At 35.7% G+C, this 19,757-nt stretch overlaps 1 protein-coding gene across 1 annotated transcript in view; it reads right to left on the bottom strand.

The window, feature by feature from the left end:
* Positions 1-19,757, bottom strand: part of LOC148954502 (kinesin-like protein KIF17) — a 186,284-nt gene that overhangs the window by 77,382 nt on the left and 89,145 nt on the right. The window contains exons 8-10 of the mRNA XM_089086301.1: positions 16,703-16,797; positions 4,188-4,332; positions 2,059-2,180 (exon numbers count right to left, since the gene is read on the bottom strand). Of these exons, the coding sequence (XP_088942427.1) occupies positions 2,059-2,180; positions 4,188-4,332; positions 16,703-16,797 (362 nt within the window). The remainder of the gene's footprint in view (positions 1-2,058; positions 2,181-4,187; positions 4,333-16,702; positions 16,798-19,757) is intronic.

A 19,757-nucleotide genomic window follows, 5' to 3' on the forward strand; every position in this document is an offset into this window, starting at 1 on the left:
GTTTCCATTGAAGAACTGAAACACACAACAAAATTACCCCCTCTAGATATTAAAATGTATTTCTTCCCCATCCTGAATTTTGTAATTTTACACTACCGGCAGCCTAGCCACTAGAATTAGCCTAGTTCTGCAGTGGCGTAAAAATCTTCAAAATCCCGTAAGGGGGAGGGTGGGGGGGGTGAGTTGAAGCCAATTTTTCCAAATCAAGTAAAAATGAAAGTGAAAACTGAAAAACGAGCCATATAGTACCATAAAGGTAAAAACATACTAAAGAAAACTTACCCGTTTCTTTGAACTCCTGAATTATACAGGCTAATTTTAGTTTTGACCAGATTTTTGGAGAAAGTAAGTTTCAGCTGGAGAGGGGGGTGGACTAAGGTTTGAGGGAAGGCAAACTAAGGTCTGGGAGGGGAAGTTGCCCCCACCGCCATAGTAAATTACGCCCCTGTAGTGTAGTCATTCAGTACAGGATTTTTAAATATTTTTAAGGGGGCTGGGGGGGCGCTTATATACCTCAGACTTAGGGTTCTTGACCACGGAGATTATACCGGTGCCCTTGTCGTTCTTTCCAGTCTTCCCACTCAAGAGATAACTTTCAAAAAATCCCTTTTGTGTTTGATATGGCCCTTTATGATGGTATTACCAAGTCAAAATTATAAAAAGAGTGGGTAGACCTAAAAATTAGCTTTAAATGAAGCCTTCAACAGCTCTATATGGCCTTTGTCCCATTAGCGGTCGAGAAAAAAATCTGACACATAAGTGCTTCCTGTGAAAAAGCTATTTTCCCTGTTGTTCAAAGTGGAAAGGCGAAGGGGGGGGGGGGGAGGCTGCAACTCCCATGTGTCAGGTTTTTGGCCATGAAAATTCCAACGGTTTAGTTTTTAGTTCCTTTTTGACTTCATTTCGATTTTTTAAAATTCCTGCTATTTCACAATAACATTTTTCACTCGGCAGCTATATTTTCTCGTAAGGCATTTTTTTTCAAAGCTTTTTACACATTTAGTTACTGTAGGCCGTGGTTCACTCTTTACTAAGTTGAAGCTATCGGTGCAACCATGGAAAATTGGAACCTAGAATAGACTTTCTTCTTCCACTAAGTTTTATTGAAGTCTGAAAAAGCGTTTGGGTAGATATCTCGGTTAAAACAATTTAGACGCATCGACCGTTCTACACAGATGTAGAACCATCTAAAAAAATTAGTAAAAAGCAGGCCCTCGCTTCTCAACATGATTGATTGAGATTTGAAAAACCATAAACGACAATTTGGAACCTCTTGTTGCCCTTTGCCACAGTGGCCAGATCATGTCTCAAAATTCAAAATAAATAATTATGACCCTAGATCTTTTCATCCAATTGTGATTCCAACATTCAAAAAGATCTTTTGGTATATTTCAAAAGTACGAGCATTAAGGAACCCTCACTGAGGTCATATTGTCCCTTGGCGCCCAAAAAACCCTTCCCTACCTGCATAAATTCAGGATAACAATAGTTTTTTCAGTGCAGTTCTTGGTTAAGATTTTATAGGCCCACAGTTCTACTGTGTATATTCTACTGTATAATTCTATTTTAAACGACAATTATATTAAGAACGAAGTGAAAAATTTCAATTTGGGATTCCGGGAAAGGCTTTTCTATGATTTTTGCTGGAAATCTAGTTGATATGCAAAATTACAATACAATGTTTCTGAAAAGATAATTCAGTGTTCTGTCCAATTTCAGAAATAGAGGATCTCTAAGAAGTCATCTTTCAGAGTTGACCTATTTTGTTTTATTTAATCCCTGCTGTTTACTGTGATCTTGCTGTTGCTGCAGAATATGACTGTCGAAGGTGGATTTGAAATGTTCATTGTTGTTTTAAATTTCTATTTATCATTGTTTGTCACAAAACTCACTTGTAACTATTGCTCTAAATAAAAATTCCGTTATTTAGTTGACAGAGGCTTTCAATCCTAAAAGTTTATTTTACAGTCTAAGAAATATATCCTCTTCTAAAATTTGCACCAGACGATGTCGTTCAAAAGCAGTGTGGTTTACGGATAATTTAAGAACTAAATTTACCATCAACGAGACACCATTCCCGGCCAAACTGTCAGCGAGCAACTTAGTGAGCTGTGAGTCACGATATGGTATATGTCCACTGTTTCTTTTCTTGCCTTCACTTAGCTTAGATATACAATAACCTATAAAAAAATGGGATAAAAACAAATGTGTTTTTTTTTCTTTCTGTCTTAAACTTATTGAGTAACCACTTTTCCTTATTTCTGGTGAACGACTCAACTTTTTTTATGTGTACTACTTCTTTTTTTTGGCGTGTGATCCCAGCCTTAGGAAGAGAAGTCAGAAACATGGTAAACCCTTCTCTATGCACATATTTTATGCACGCATAAAAGGATAAAACTAGGAACAATTTAGTGGATCAGAATGAATGTAAGCATTTTATGTTTGTATGTTGAGGGAGATTATATGAAATATTACACTTTATATGGATATTTTTCCACGGTTTAGGTTAGTCTTAATAACCATTTTCACAAATCGGAGTTGTTGGTGACATTTTTGGATGTTTGAGATGAAACTATACGTTTGGGATGTGTGTTTGTGTGTGTGTGCGTCATATTAGAGTGAGTTTGATACAGCCATTACCCATATTTTGCTCTTATTTGTAATTTACTGCACTTACTAGAGTCCATTTGCACTTTCTAGCTTGCACATCCTTGTTTGAGACTACCCATATCCAAAAGTGAGTAAGTCAGAGCTATCTTAAATAATTAATAACATTTATGTGACGTATTCTGCTCTTAATTGTAATTTATATATAATTTAAAAAACTTCGATTTCTGTCTTCAGAAATGAGGTAAATCCATAGCTCAATACCCTCTCTTTTATTATATTTTCATACTTCAGAATATTCAAAATCATCGTCTTAGCAGATCAGAGTTGTTAGTGACAGTTTTGTATGTTTTTGGTCGCAAGTCTCTCGTTGGGACAAGTCAAAGATCACTACCGAGAATCAGGTCTAATATAGACAATTTGTTATTGTTTAAGCATCATTCCATACCATATTAGAGTGAATTCATCCTACGATTTATTCTGTTCTTTTATGTAAATTGCTGTATGTTCTTTTTAATTAGTACTTTTAGGTTGTAATTTTGTTGTTTAAAACTTCGTAAATTTTTTTTTGCAGATCAAAGTTATCATACATCATTAAAAGGTAAAAAATTCCAAAAGCAATAAATATATCGGTTTCGATGGGTAAACTTATTATTTTTCTTGGTGAACATCTGCTTTTTCACTTCTTCTGTATATGACCCAGTCAACAATAAGAATAAAATATCTGCATTAAATTTGACTTTGATTTCTGAAGATTCATATTATGTATTTCTGAAGATTCATATTATGTTTTCAATTGATATTATGATATTTTACAGAAATTTATGAACAGTCAGGATGAATTGAAACTCCACAAGGACAATGGAAATTTCAAGAATGGACTACTATCAAAAGAAACTCAAGAAGTGTAAAACTTCTGATTTATACGAAATGAGATTCAGTACTATAACTTATATAATATAAGATGAAGCTAATCGTTATAGGAAGCTCAAGATCGAAAAAATAGCAGTATCATTGCAAAAGAATTCGCAAGAGAAACGACAATTACGCGTTAAAGTATGTATTTTATAAAAAAAAGTAAGTAAAAATTTCGCAAATGGTGTGATTTTTATCAAAATTACTTTTAGAATTTAAAAGATTGTTGATTACAAGTCTAATTTGCGAGTCTAATATTGCAATGCTGTAGTTCAAAATAATTTTTTCTGCTACTCCTACCAAAGAAGTAGATTATTTTTAAGCTTATGAGCTTCTACTGTCGAGAAAAATCTAATATGTCTTAGATTTTTTTGAGAAATCATTGACAAATGAAAAACTTACAAGATACTTTTTTATAGTTTTGTTAAAAAGATCAAATAATTTTATACAAAATGGCCAAATTGAGCGTGATGCAATTGATTCGTGCAGTTAAATGTATTCTCTTTCTTATCCTCTAGGAAAAGTTTCATACCTTACATTGTATTCGAAAGAAAAATCTCAATTTGCTCGAATGTACTAATTAAGGTGAACGTAATTAAGATTACACAGACCACGATTCCCTAATACGCACAAAGAGTAATATGCAAATTTGAATTTAATCTTACCGAGAACCATCAAGCTTTTGTTGATGTTGTTTGCTTCTACCAAAGTTTTTCCATGGCTCTTAGTTTTCTTTGTCATTTCACTACCTGCTAAATCGACAAAATTAATCTTTCCATGTCTTGAGATAAAAACTCCCTCTTGAGAATCCTGGAAAAAAATCATTGCTAATAGATTTTGGGAAATTCCTAATGATAGATTGAAAGAACATGATGAAAAAGATAGGAATCCAGGTTTGCTAATCGGCCATAATGGACAAAAGGAAATCCCTAGGGAACTCTCTAGGGGAAAAAGCAATCTTATGGAGAATTGAATTAAAAAAGCAAGCGTTTCAAATGAAAGTAACGAACGATTAAATGTGAAGCAGGTGGCCACCCACCTTTAAAAAAAAAAAAAAATTAAAGATAAGTTTAATTTTCGTATAGTAATTCTTCGAGCGACTCTGGACTAAGGATACATCTGAAAAAGTGCTCTGCCTTAAAATGGTCGAGTCCCATTGGATCTAAAGCTGGATCAGACTCTTGCTAATTCCAATACTGCAAAATTTAAAGGTATTTAAAAACGAGGATGCTTTTTATCCAATTATTGGGCTCAGAAAAATCAGGGAGGTAATGTGGATAGCAGTATAGTGCCTTTGTGTATTTTTGGGTACCAGCGAGATCGTTATTTGCTGTCCATCACGCAACTAAAATAGGAACCAATAATACCTATTCAATAAAATAAAAGACAAAGTTCCATTGGCTTGTTACATCCAAATCAAGAAGGTCCAACAATCAAACTTTTTTTCTTTTTTTTTTTTTTTTGCAGGAAAGTATCGATGGCTGCTCTTCCATATTTATAGGGAGACCCTTTAATGGTGTATATTTTATTTGTTGATTTTCAAAAGGCAATGGAATCAGCAGGCTGCTATCTCAGCTTTATGATACTTTGGGTCCCAAATTAGTAAGCTGCTACAAGGGTTTCAATTTAGAAGTAGTATTGGCCCGACTAATGATGGGTCGTTATTAGTGTGAGCCTTATTTATTAGGCCAGAGTTATCGAAGAGGATTTTAGTGTCATCAAGCTCAAGATTATGGTGTCTATTCTAAAGAAATCTTTTTAATGGAACTACCAATTCCCTCCCATCCCCTGTGTGTATGTGAGCATGTGAATGTATTCTTCTATGTTCCAATAAAAATAGTTCTGCTATGAGAAAATTTAAGACATATTTTCACAAACAAACACTAAAACTAGACAACTTCTCTCTTCCCTTGTAAAAGGGAAGAGTGATCTGAAATGCACATTATCTGCGCACTAACTATTAAAAAAGAGACACAAAGGGAAAGACAGAGAGAGAGAGACGAGAGAGAGAGAGAGAGAGAGAGAGAGAGAGAGAGAGAGAGAGAGAGGGGTTAAGGTCTCAGCTATAAATAAGAGTTCATTCGATTCGCTTAGTAAAAAGTGGACCTGCAACATCCCATCTGACACTAACAAAAAACAAACAAAAAAATAGATACAATTCAAACAGTATTTGACAACAGTTCTTTAAATTAAAAGAATAGATATAAGGTTATAAAATAATCCATAAGACCCTGAAACCGAAAACCAATAGGCGATGAGAGCTTTCAGTTCGCAGTGCCCATATTACAGACTTAATCCATTAATTGCTGCTATAATTTAAGAACATTTTTGACATTTTTAAGGTTCTGGAATAATTGCCAAAAAGTGTTTGCTCAGCTGTAATCAGCACGGCAATTAATACTTAATTCCAGTTTAATCCTCCTGCTTCACATTATCCTAGTAATCCATCTTTGATTAACCGAATAACAATTGGTTTTTGGTAGTTGTCTCTGGCAAATGTCAGGTACGACCTTTAAGCGTTACAGTGATGGTACGTCCCTCAGAATTAAGGGAGATTAGAGGGAAAACTTTCTCTCTCTTATTCTCTTCCTATAATGCCCGAAAGCTCAGTAATTGTTAAAATATTTTGGGCCTAAAACTATAATTTTTTAGGCTTCAGGCACCCTTTTACCGAGAAAAAAAACAAACAACAAAACAACAACGCTATATATATATATATATATATATATATATATATATATATATATATATATATATATATATATATTTTTTTTTTTTTTTTATATATATATATATATATATATATATATATATATATATATATATATATATATATATATATATTATATATATATATATATATATATATATATATATATATATATATATATTATATATATATATATATATATATATATATATATATATATATATATATATATATATATATATATATATATATATATATATATATATATATATATATATATATATATATATATATATATATATATATATATTAATATATATTTATTTAATTGACTTACTGACTTAAGTCCCATTCATCCTCGAAGGTTGGTTTGAGGTCTTTTCATTCCCTATGTTACTGATGTGGTGTCTGTAGGAGCATCTATCTTCAGTCAGGTGTAGAAGTTGCGGGTTGAGTGTAGAGAAGTTGTCTTTCTATCTCTTCGGGGCCAACCTCTGGGGCAAGAACCATGCACGCAACCATTGAAGACTATTTGCGGAAGACGGGAATTTTACATACGCTGGATGTGGCCAAGCCACCTAAGTTGTTGTAGTTTTATTTTTTCAAGTATGGTGTGGTTGATCTTGAGGCTTTCAAAAAGCCTATTATTAGAGATCCTGTTCAGGTAAGTAATTCCCGCAATAAGACTAAGAGACTTTGTTTCGAATAGGGCGAGCCGACGCTGGTCATCTGTTTTGACGGTTCATGACTCACAAGCGTAAATAACAGTGTGGATAATTAGTGTGTTGAAGAGTCTTGTTTTCAGCAGTGTCGAAAAATTCTTGTTCCTCCAGATCAACATCAAGGCTTTAAAGCTAGAGTTGGCAAGTGCCAGGCGCATCTTAATATCTTTCGATTGGTTGTTATCGGACGTTATAGGCTTCCAAGTTAGGTGAACTCTTTGACCCATTCTATTTTGTTACCGCCGAGATGGAGTCTTAAGCTTTCTGGGTTTTCCGGCTTTTATGATTAGAGCATGGATTACGTCTTTGAGGAATTGATGGTCATTCTGGTCATTCTGAAGATCTGGGACTGAAGATCCCCAAGGTTAGTAGTAACCAAGGTACTATTTCTGAGCCTTGTATACACCTTTTCAAAGAGATTCAGAGCTCCCTCACATTCCGGGCCAACCAGATATGTTTCTAGGCCAACCGGACCGGTTTCTGGTGGGTAGGGTCTGGTTTGGTAGGTACAATCTGGTTAGGTGGGTATAATCTGGTTTGGTTCAAGTTTTTCTGACACAATTTACTGGATTTCTAATTCACGGTATACATGTATTTTTTAGGGTAAATCCCGTATCAGAAAACCGGTGTGTCTTGTTTAGCTGCCGATATACTGGTAGCTTTCCAAGGCATAGTCTACAGCCAGCGGTTATTTGGCAGTGTATAATGTCCTCAAACAGGTTTTTTTTCTGTTTTTGTTGTCAATTACACAATGAATGTAGGTCATGAGTTCACATACACATTCTTAAAACTATACGTGATTAAACACGTTATAAAACTACGTGCTATTTGCTTATGTCCAGTTGGTACCATTCCAAACGAGTTTTTTTTTCTGACGCAATTTACCGGATTTCTAATTCACGGTATACATGACCGGCGCGTCTTGTTTAGCTGCCAATATAATCAATTATTTTATTCCAGTTTTTCTAAACCAGTATTGTCTATAACTTAACTTACGTAGACAATGAACGATATTAATTAATGTTTTGAATAATAGGAGTGTGAATGATTCTAATTAGTGATTGGATTGTATGACGGTGGAGAAAAAAAGGATTAAACTGATTAACAGTTAAGGTAACCCCGAAGGGGTTGTTAACTCAGGTAATTTGTTACTTGACCTAGCTTTACCTCTCCGATGTGGTCTGTATAATACACAAGAAACGTTTGAAACGTATTGTCAATTTAACAAAGCATCTACCATGCCCTTCAGGCCCCCCTGTCGGAGAGCCATGAGAGGGTAGGAGAGGGGGAGGGGGAGTCAATTTTGGAGATATAACAAGTACCATTCATTACGATCGTAGCTCTTTGTCGACCGGTTTTTAATGCTTCAACTTGTCTATTTATTTGTGTTAAATAAAAATGTGGAATCTGGAAAATGAAAAAATACTTATTTAAACAAAATGTACGATGCTGATAATTAATGAATAGTAGACTACAATCAGCATTATTTGTATGGTGGCCCTATTTGTGTCTCTGCGAAATGTTTGTGTCTATTGTGGATTTGTGTGTCTCCTTGAGTTGTATGTCTCTTTGAGCTGTTTGAGTCTTGGTGGTATGTTTGTGTGTCTCTTTGGGCTGTTTGAGTCTTTTTGGTCTGTGTGTGTCTCTTTGAGCTGTCTGTTTCTATTTGGGCTGTGTGTGTTTCTGTGGGATGTGTGAATCTATTTGGTCTGTATGTCTCGTTGGACTGTTTGAGTCTTTTTGATCTGTGTGAGTCTCTTTGGGTTGTTTGAGTCTTTTTTGTGCTTCTTGGGTATCTTTGGGTTTATGTCTATTTGGGCTATGTATGTGTCCTATGGAATTGTGTGTCTTTTTTAGGTATTTGAATCATTTTGGTCTGTGTGTCTTTCTTTTGGCTGTTTGTGTCTCTTAAATTTCATTTGTATCAATTTTGGCTATATGTGTCGCTGTTGAGTATTCGAATCTTTTGGTATATATGTGTCTCTTTGGGCGTTTTTTGTCTATTCTAGCTGTATGTGTGTCTATTTTGGCTTTTTGTGTATATTAGGGATGTGTGTGTATCTTTATACTGTGTGTGTGTGTCTCTTTGGGCTGTGTCTGTCTCTTTAGGCTGTGTGTCTCTTTGGGCAGTTTGAATCTTTTTGGTCTTCGTGTGTTTTTTTTGGCTTTTTAGGTAGTTTTGGGCTTTGCGTGTCTCTGTTGTATTTGTGCGTCTCTTTGGGCCGCGTACATCTATTTGGTCTATGTGTGTCTCTGTTGCTGTTTGTGTCATTTTTGTCTCTTTGTCTTTCGTTTGACTGTTTGTGTCCCTTAGAGGCCATGTGTGTCTCTTTGGTCTATGTGCGTCTCTTTTGGATGTTTTAATCTTTTTGGGATTTACGTGTCTCTTTTGGCTGTGTGTTTGTGTCTCTTTTGGAGGTTTTTTTACAATCGGAGTTTGTGTATGTCTAGTTATCCTTTTTTTGTATCTTTGAGCTGTTTGTGTCTATTGAGGCTGTGTGTCTCTTTGTGAAGTTTGAATCTTTATGGTCTGTATGTGATTCTTTTTGCTGTTTATGTCGTTTTTGTATTTTTTTATGTTTGTTTCGTTTTTGGCTGTTTTTTTATATTTTTGATTTGTTCGTCTAATTTGGCCGCGTGCAAATATTTTATCTGTATTTTTATCTTTGGATTTTTTAGTAATTTTTGTCTGTGTGTGTTTTTTTTGGCTGTTTGTGTCTCTTAGAGGCCATGTGTGTCTCTTTGGGCAATGTGTGTCTCTTTGGGGTGTTTGAATCTTTTTGGTATGTATGTATATAAACACAGACCTAAAAGACTCAAACAGCCCAAAGAGACACATACACACCAAAAAGACTCAGACACCCCAAAAAGACACACAGTCCAACGAGACACACACAGCCTAAAGAGACACGCACATCACAAAGAAACACCCACAGCCCAAAGAGACACATACAGTTCAAAGAGACGTACATCGCACAAAGAGACTCTCACAGCCAACAGAGAGACACACAGCCCACAACTACACAAACAGCCAAAATAGGCACACAAAGACCATAAAGATTCAAACTGCCCAAAGAGACAAACAGCCTAAAGAGACATACACAGCCCAAATAGACACACACAGTCTAAAGAGACATACACAGTCCTAAGAGACACACAAAGCCAAAAGAGACACACACACGCAGCCAAAAGAGAAAAAAAACGCCAATACACACACATACATACCAAAAAGATTCAAACACCCCAAAGAGACAAACATTGCCCAAAGAGACACACGTGGCCTCTAAGAGACACAAACAGCCAAAAGAAACACGCATAAACAAAAATGAATAAAACATACAAAGAGGAACATACAGCTCAAAGAGATGCACGCAGCCCAAACAGACGAACACATCCAACACATACACAAAAAGCCAAAAACGACACAAAAAGCAAAAAAGCCCAAAACGACACAAACAGCCAAAAGAGGAACACACAGACCATAAAGATTCAAACTTCCCAAAGATACACAGCCTAAAGAGACACACAGCCCAAAGAGACACAAACAGGATTAATAGACATACACACAGTCATAAGATACACAAAACGCCAAAAAACACACACACACACCGCCCAATGAGACAAGCCACGCCCAGACTGACAAATACATACCAAAAAGAATCAAACACCACAAAGAGACACACATTGCCCAAAGAGACACAAATCGCAAATAACATAAAAAATCCGCAACACCAGAAACAAAAAGTAAAAAAAGAATCAAACATCAAAAGAGACACATACATCTAAAAGATATGCACGCGGCCAAAAGACATGCACACATCCAAAAGAGACACACAAAGCCCCAAACGACACAAAAAGCCAAAAAGCCCAAAACGACACAAACAGCCAAAATAGGCACACACAGACCATAAAGATTCAAACTGCCCAAAGAGACACACAGCCTAAAGAGACACACACCGCCCAAAGAGACACACACAGGCTAAAGATACATACACACTGTCCGAATATACACACAACCCCCAACTAGACAAACCACACTACCACAAAGTGACAAAAAACGACCATACAGACACATACATACCAAAAATATTCAAACACCTCAAAGAGACACACATTTCCCAAAGAGACACACATGGCCTCTAAGAGACACAAGAAGCCAAAAGAAACACACACAGGCCAAAATGACTCAAACATCCCAAGAGGCACATACAGCTCAAAGAGATGCACGCGGCCAAAAGAGACGCACACATCAAACATTTACACACAACGCAAAAAACGACACAAAAAGCCAAAAGAGACACAGGCAGAGACCATAAAGATTCAAACTGCCCAAAGAGACACACAACCTAAAGAGACACACACAGCCCAAAGAGACACACACACACAGGCTAAACAGACACAAAAAGCCCGAATAGACACACACCACCCGACGATACACACAAACCGCATAAACAGAAACAACACGCCAATACAGAAAAATACAGACAAAATAATTCAAACGCCACAAAGAGACACATATAGACAAAAGTTACAAACAAGACAACTAAGAGACACAAACAGTCAAAAGAAAGAAAAACAGAACCAAATGACTCAAATCGATAAAACATACACAAATAGCCAAAAGAAACACAAACAGCCCAAAGAGACACAAGCCCAAATAGACAAACGAAGCCCCAAAAAGAATCACACAGCCCAAAGAGACACACACAGATCAAAAATACTCAAACAGTCCAACGAGACACACAGCCCGAAGAGACGCACAAAGACCAAAGAAACACACACAGCCCAAAGAGACATACACAGCCCAAAGAGACAAACACAGACCAAACAAACTCCAACAATCCACAGAGACACAAAAGCAGACCAAACAGACACAAACAGTACAAAGAGACACACATCCCACGGAGACACACAGCCTCAAGAGATACAACCATTTCGAAGAGACACAGACAAGGCCCCCAAGCAAATAACACTGGGTGTAGTCTACTATTCCTTAATTGTCAGGATCGTAGATTTTGTTTAAATACTTATTTTTTCTTTTTCCAGATTCAAGATTTTTATTTAACACAAATGAATAGACAAGCTGAAGTATTTAAAACGAGCCAACATAGAGCTACGATTGCAATGAATGGTACTTGTTATACCTCCAAAATTGACTCCCTCTCCCCCTCCCCTGCCCTCAGAAATGGGGGAACGAAGGGAACGTTAGATCCTATTTTAAATTGAAAATACTTTTCGAACGTTACTTGTGTATTATACAGACCACATCGGAGAGGTAAAGCTAGGTCAAGTAACAAATTACCTGAGTTAACAACCCCTTCGGGGTTACCTTAACTGTTAATCAGTTTAATCCTTTTTTTCTCCGCCGTCATACAATTCAATCACTAATTAGAATCATTCACACTCCTATTATTCAAAACATTAATTAATATCGTTCATTGTCTACGTAAATTAAATTATAGACAATACTGGTTTAGAAAAACTGAAATAAAATAATTGATTATATTGGCAGCTAAACAAGACGCGCCGGTCATGTATACCGTGAATTAGAAATCCGGTAAATTGCGTCAGAAAAAAAAACTCGTTTGGAATGGTACCAACTGGACATAAGCAAATAGCACGTAGTTTTATAACGTGTTTAATCACGTGTAGTTTTAAGAATGTGTATGTGAACTCATGACCTACATTCATTTTGTAATTGACAACAAAAACAGAAAAAAAACCTGTTTGAGGACATTATACACTGCCAAATAACGACTGGCTGTAGACTATGCCTTGGAAAGCTACCAGTATACCGGCAGCTAAACAAGACACACCGGTTTTCTGATACGGGATTTACCCTAAAAAAGACATGTATACCGTGAATTAGAAATCCAGTAAATTGTGTCAGAAAAACTTGAACCAAACCAGATTATACCCACCTAACCAGATTGTACCTACCAAACCAGACTATACCCACCAGAAACCGGTCCGGTTGGCCTAGAAACATATCTGGTTGGCCCGGAATATGAGGGAGCTCTGAATCTCTTTGAAAAGGTGTATACAAGGCTCAGAAATAGTACCTTGGTTACTACTGAGGCTCTCATTTATTTGGTCTACATCGTCTGCATAAGCTAGTTTATCAATGAATATATCCCCCCTATGAGGACACCTGACGAGTTGTCGAAGAGTGATATGCCAGCAGTAAGGAATAGATTAAACAGTTCTGGTGAAAGCAAGCAACCCTACACCACACCAGTCGATGTTTCAAAGCTATAGAAAAGGCCTCCTCCTGTCATGACGCGGCTTTAACTTTGAGTACATATCTCTTATCATTTCATTATTAATTATTAATTTATTATTAATTATATATATTAATGAAATATAATTATATAAATTATAAAATTATATGAAATTATTGGTGTTTATACAGCAAAGCGACACAAAACTTCAATTTACTTTTGCATGATATCTTTTGTTACTTAAAAAGGGTATTAAAATATTTAATTTCCGTTCAGATGAGTCCTTGCCTGAACCTCTAGAGCCACTCCGCAAAAAGAGTTTTTGTTCGGAGGGGAAGGGGGCACAAAGAAACTAAAAAAACGCATAAAAATCTGTTGCAAAAGCAACGGGATGAGTATATCCATCAAAGGATTCTAGAAAAGGCCGTATCCAGGGGAGAAGATGGTTCAAACCTTGTGACACCTCTCTGGATAAGGCATTGTTTAGAACCATTGGATCAATACGCTTATCCTGGGAAAATACCGTATCCGTAACCATCATTTTAACAAAATTTGACATTTTTATTTTTTTAGATAGGGGCTTGAAACCTTCGTAATAACTCTCACTAAATTGTTGCTTTTATTGGTGTAGTTTCCATTAAGACCCCAGTTTTCTTGGCAGTTTCTCACCTTTTTGTTTTATAAATTAAACAAATTTTCTTAGAGTCAAAGTGTTTTGAATCATAATGTAAAACTGAGTGAAGTATCTGAAAAATTAGAAAAAGAGTTTCATAACCCCTATTCCCACAAAGGAAGCTGCCTATTATTTTTTTGGTGTCCGTCCTATTACGATAACAACCTATTTTTAGCAAGATATTTAAAATTTTCATCTCAGGGGGGGGGATTTTTATTCTGTATAAAATTTACCGTCAATAATTTGGGAATATTCCACAAGTTCGACAAGCCAATATTTATTAATTCCGCTTGATAAGATTTTAAAGCAGCCAGACGGACCAGAGCGCTGGGTCAACCGCACTGTGATTGACCTCTAGCTATTGGAAAATTTTAATATTGATCCACATTTGGTAAGAATAGTTGCTAGTTTTTTAATCTCTTTTCAAATAGAAGCATAAAAGCTAAGTATAAATTGGTCTATTCTGACCCTTAGCCAATATACTGTTGAATACCCCAGGGAACAATTTTACGGTCGCTATTTTTTCGTTATGGTTAATGTTATGGCAAATGATGAGTCGGATCACTTGGAGTTCATTGATTTATCAGTGCCAAGCGATAATTAATGTTTCAAGCGTTTTAGATAGAATTATGGTAGGTTTGTCATGCCAAGCAGGGGAGGACAAAATGGTCGTCAAACGCAAAAAATCACTTGTATTAACTTTTGATTTTCTCAGGGACAACTCATCTCTTGCTCCACAGAATGTTTCAGGTTAAGGCGTCACAGACATCAAACTTTTAGGAAACATCTCACAGGTGACCTGAAGTAGGAAGAACAGACACATGAGTTGATAAAACCGGCAAACTAGGATATCCTATCTTTACCTGTTTCTCCAATATGGCCTTACATCAGATCAGAAGGACCGCCTGGAACGTATCTAAGACCGAGCTCTTTCTCTAATTTCTAAATTTCCCAAAGTCTCTTATTGCTCCCTTAAAAAAAAAATTTTCTCTTACAACTCTTTCGGCACGCCCAGATGAATTGTGATATAAGTTTGTTGTTGATATTTTGGCAAATCCACGAATTCTTGAAATACTCCCCCCTGAGCATATTTTCTTCGCCCAAACGGCTCTTGCGATAAGTAGCTGAACCGGTTCCTAAAATTCAGCAGGCAACAGCACGACATAAGTGTTATACAGATAGTTTTGTTTCCTCGTTCACCAAGGTTTTTAATGCTATGCTCCTTCTTCAATAATTGTATATATTCATTTTTTTTTTAGTTTATTATTTCTCTTATTCGATGTTGATTTTTTTATTTGAATCTTTTTTTTCAAAAAGTTAGAATTTTAAATACTATAGGTTTTAGTTTGACCCTGTGTATATTATTTCGATTGTCACTATTTACTTAACATTTTTTGTTCAGTCACACATAGACTTGTACTTTTTTAGAAAAGGTAAGATTTAGAAGGTTAGAGTTTTAAATAAATTAGGCTTTAGGTTGCCTCTGCTTGTGTTATTTCGAGTTTCATTATTTAGTTAATATTTGTTATTTAGTTGCGTATAAATTTATACGACGATGGCTATGAATGTGTTTATGTTTTAATACAGCCTACACATAACATACATACACATTGTATATATATTTTGTACCTTATCTTAATGCGACAAGGGTTGCCACTGATTGGGATGACCGTGTATAATAAAATTGGCGTTTGATAATAAAATTGTTGAGTTTGAATTTACATATCTGGTTTCACCATAAACACTTAATTTCTTTGATATATACTTTGATATAAATACTCCATTTACAAAAGTTCGGTTACTATAATATGAACAACTATTTACTTTGTTCCCATGAACTGTTTGCTAAGTTTTGTAGATTTTCTTGTTCAAACCCATTGGCAAAGGCATACCTACTATTGCCGGAAATCCAAAAGTACGGGATGGTTCAATATTAATTTCGGTCAAGTTCGTTCTGCATTTTAAATAAAAAAAAATAGATGAGTTTTTACTATATATCTTTATTTTCATGAATGGTCAGCATTTTTTGAAGTCCCCTAAAAATATGTGGTTCTTAGTAACAATTAAACTCATCCATATGACTTCTTTTTGGGTTTGTTCTGTTCTGCCTTTGCCTGAAGAATATCATTCTTCTTACCAAAAGTTGATGTTGAAAATGGATCCTCAACCTTATTTGCGCTCAGTTTTTGAAAGAGATCCGACAAATCCTAATGATAATACCACTTGGACACTCGCATTGCTAGTGAACGGGGATCATTAGTGCAAAGTCAATAGCTTTTGTAGCTTCCCTAGAGCATAAAAGAAGTAACCCCACCAAGAGGGAGTTTGTGGCAAGGGAAAGTAATAACCAAGCAATCGTAAAAATGTACATATTCTGAAAGCATTTGTTTTTACAATAAATTGTTCGCAGGAAAAGAAGAAGGGCTCCGATGAAAATACAAAAAAAAGGATCTCTCACTGTCAATTGCTTTTTTATTTTAAATGATCCAAACTTTGTGTTTGTAACGCAAAACCAAAAAAAGAAAAATTGGAAAAAATCAGTCTGACCTGGTAATTTCAAAGAAGTAGCAATTTTGAAGACACGTAGCTAGGGTTTCCAGTACCCATGAACAATATCAGTTTTCCCCCCTCCCCCCAACTGTCATTATCACAATATAAATAAGAAAACTCAATCTAACATCCCCTTAAATCTGCACCCAGGGATTGCTGTCCCCATTGTCCGTCTTAGCTACGCCACTGAAAATTAACGATCTAAATGAATGAATCAATGACTAGTATTCAAACTCAAAATTTTCCTGAAGAGTAAAAATGTGTTAATAAGACTCTTCAGAGAGCCAGTAAAATAAAAGGGAACCTTTGATTCAGCAATAAGATGCACAGTGAGAATTGTATGACTTCTGCTGGAGTGCTCGTTCATATTATGGAATCCAACAGCCCGATATCTCATACCTAAAAAAAGGAACAAATAAAAATAAGACACGTTGAGAAAAATATTCTGTTTAGAAACATTTGAAGCACCAAGAAATTTCATATGAGTTTGTAACACTGAATTTATCTAATTTCGCAGAATACTACTGAGTATTTATGTCAGACTGTCAGAATCTTACGGCTGTCTGCAATTACAGAAAAATATTTTGAAGTGAGGCTATGGGTCGTTGCAATGGATATTATAAGAGAGTTTTGTGTTTTACATCAATAAATTTAATCTTCAGGCGTAAAGCCATGTAGTCATTTAGATTCTTAGGCAAAAATCTATTTAGCAGAGTGCTATAATAAGAAAGTCTTGGATAATCAGTTTAACAATTTTTATTATGCAGCAACATTGCTGCATACAGTTTAAACGACATTGCGCCTGTATCTTGAGAAATTCACTTATTGTAAAAAACCGTAAATCGATTATGCAAAATCACCAAGGGCTTGAATTAAATAGCAAACGCCCAAAACTCCAAGCCGTGTCACATCTAAATAAAAGGATTGTTTCTCAAAAAACATACTTAAGTCCTTTGTCAACTCTTTGTATTTTCTTGTTGCCAATTATTTCTGTGTTTTTAAAGAAGTAGTTCATTGTAAAACATTCCGATTGTAAATTTATCGATGGTGTATTACTGCAATGGGCCGATTATTTGAAAAGATTGTTTCTCAAGAAAATAATTTAGTTTTCTTTAATTGTTTAATTTTCTTGCTTCTGTGTTGTAAAAGGAGTAGCTCATTGATTGTGCAATCTTTTTCCTTTGTTTCCTCATGGAGTGATTACAGGATTTGAGTAAAAACAAGGACGACATAAACAAAGTGAATTGTTTCTGAAATCCGCGTAAGTCCTTGTAAGCGCCATTCTCGTATAAGGACTACGATTAGGAATTATTTTGATATATCCATTAGGTTGTGCTGATGTTTCATGTATATTAAATAAAAAAAAACAAGTTTTTTAAACTGAAAGTAAGGAGCGACATTAAAACTTAAAACGAACAGAAGTAGAATGGCTCCTATTGATCCCACGCCCACAATACCCCTTCGAATCCCGATCCGGACACTTTTTTTTTAAACTCTCACGCCCACCACGAGGTTTATGGTTTTCTTCCTTCAAGGTCAATCGATCTGTTGTTGTTTGGCCACGTGTAATGACAAGAGGGGTGATTTACATAATCGATGGGGGAATTATTGGTTCACGAATGGGGGAATTAAGAAACAAACATGGCTTCATTGTTGTTTGGCTAGCCTAACCTGAGATATTGATTTACTTAATCGATAGTGGAATTATTGATCTACGAAGGGGGAATTAAGAAACAAACATGGCTTCATTGTTGTTTGGCTAGCCTAACCTGAGAAATTGATTTACATAATCGCTAGGGGAAATTATTGATTCACGAAGGAAGAATTAAGAAACATTATGGTTTCTTTAATCTTTAGGCCTGAGGGATTTATTTATTATTGTTGTTTTGGACAAGTGCATGCTAGGGATGAATGTCAAGGTGTCCTGGAATAGGAAACCGGAAGTACATGCATCCTTCTCAGCCAATCAGCGAGTTGGTTACATCCCCCTTCTCAGCCAATCAGAGACCTTCTTACATATGATTTTCACCATTACATTACAATTCGCCCTCGAGATTTCATATATAACAGGCTTGTATTGTGATTAAATTACCAGAAAGTATTGTGGCACAATGGAAACAACAATGAATGTTATTGATTAACTTGAAGCCTTGGCAACTTCAATTTACCATGTAAGTTCATTTTCATTTTTTATTTTCAAAATAAAATTATTTTCATTGGTCACCCTCTAGTATATTTAGGTAAGTACCCCCTCCCCCCACAAACCTAACCACCATGCAATCTTTATACTCACTAGGAAACATAAAATATGTTCTTTTTATTACATAAACCTAACACCCCACCCACCCCCACTCTGTTTTTACAGGTATAATTCTTGCTAATAGAAATATTTCTCTTTTTTTTTCGATAAATTTATTCTTTCTTTATTTCTATCTAAAGTGACATTTGACTTCTGTCAGCTATTAATATACAGATTGCATTTAAGTCGTTACCCTATCTTTTATAGGTTCCGCAAAGATTTAAATATGGGTTAATTATCGCATCCTGTCAATGGTCATCCGCTATCTACGAAACCAGAGGATTAAGCTTTTTTTAGGTTTCAAAAAAAGACACTTTTTTACAGTCGAATTAGCTAGAGGGTAAATCTTATAAATTGAAAGTGGGATCAGGTGTTGTTTATAATAAACAGTTTCAGATAGTATTTGTTTTTCATTTTAAGTACTCATGGTTTAGATGGGGGAGAGGGGGGAAGGGATTTAGTTTGTAAATGGTAAAAATATAAGTTCTATGCTTTTAGGGTTCGATTTCTCACAAGTTGTATATTTAATTTTTTCTCAACATGGTAAAAATAGGAGCATTTCTCGTAAATTTTACTTTTTGCTTTGCTTTTGGGTTTAGGAGGAGGGGGCTTCTTAGTGATAAATGCTTTCTAGACAAAATTATGGCTAGGGGGATGAGGATACTAACTTTCTTTCTGTAAAAAGGGGCAAATTATTCCAATATTAACTTTTTTCTCTTCTTTTTAAGGCCAATTATGAAGAATGTCCGTCACCGCCACCCGCTAAGAAAGCAAGAGAGGGTGTGGCAGCCCCATCCGTGCCAGCCCCTATGCAGTTATGTAGAAAGCTAAAAAGAGAGTGGATGACTGCTCACATGATGGTGAGCCACGCTGCTCCAACTCCCCAAGCCCATGACATTGCTGGCCCAGCTGCGCAAAAACATAGCGCTGCCGCCCCGCCAGCCCTCCAATACACACAACCTGGGCCGTCGGGCATTCAAATACTGCCCTCGGACTTTGCAAATGTAAGCATTTTTTTCCTACCTATCACATGGAAATATCTATCAATTTCTTACAACTT

Source organism: Artemia sp. Qi Xiang Cuo, chromosome 3 (assembly GCF_049724085.1).
Source record: "Artemia sp. Qi Xiang Cuo chromosome 3, ASM4972408v1, whole genome shotgun sequence".
Classification (NCBI taxonomy): Eukaryota; Metazoa; Arthropoda; class Branchiopoda; order Anostraca; family Artemiidae; genus Artemia; species Artemia sp. Qi Xiang Cuo.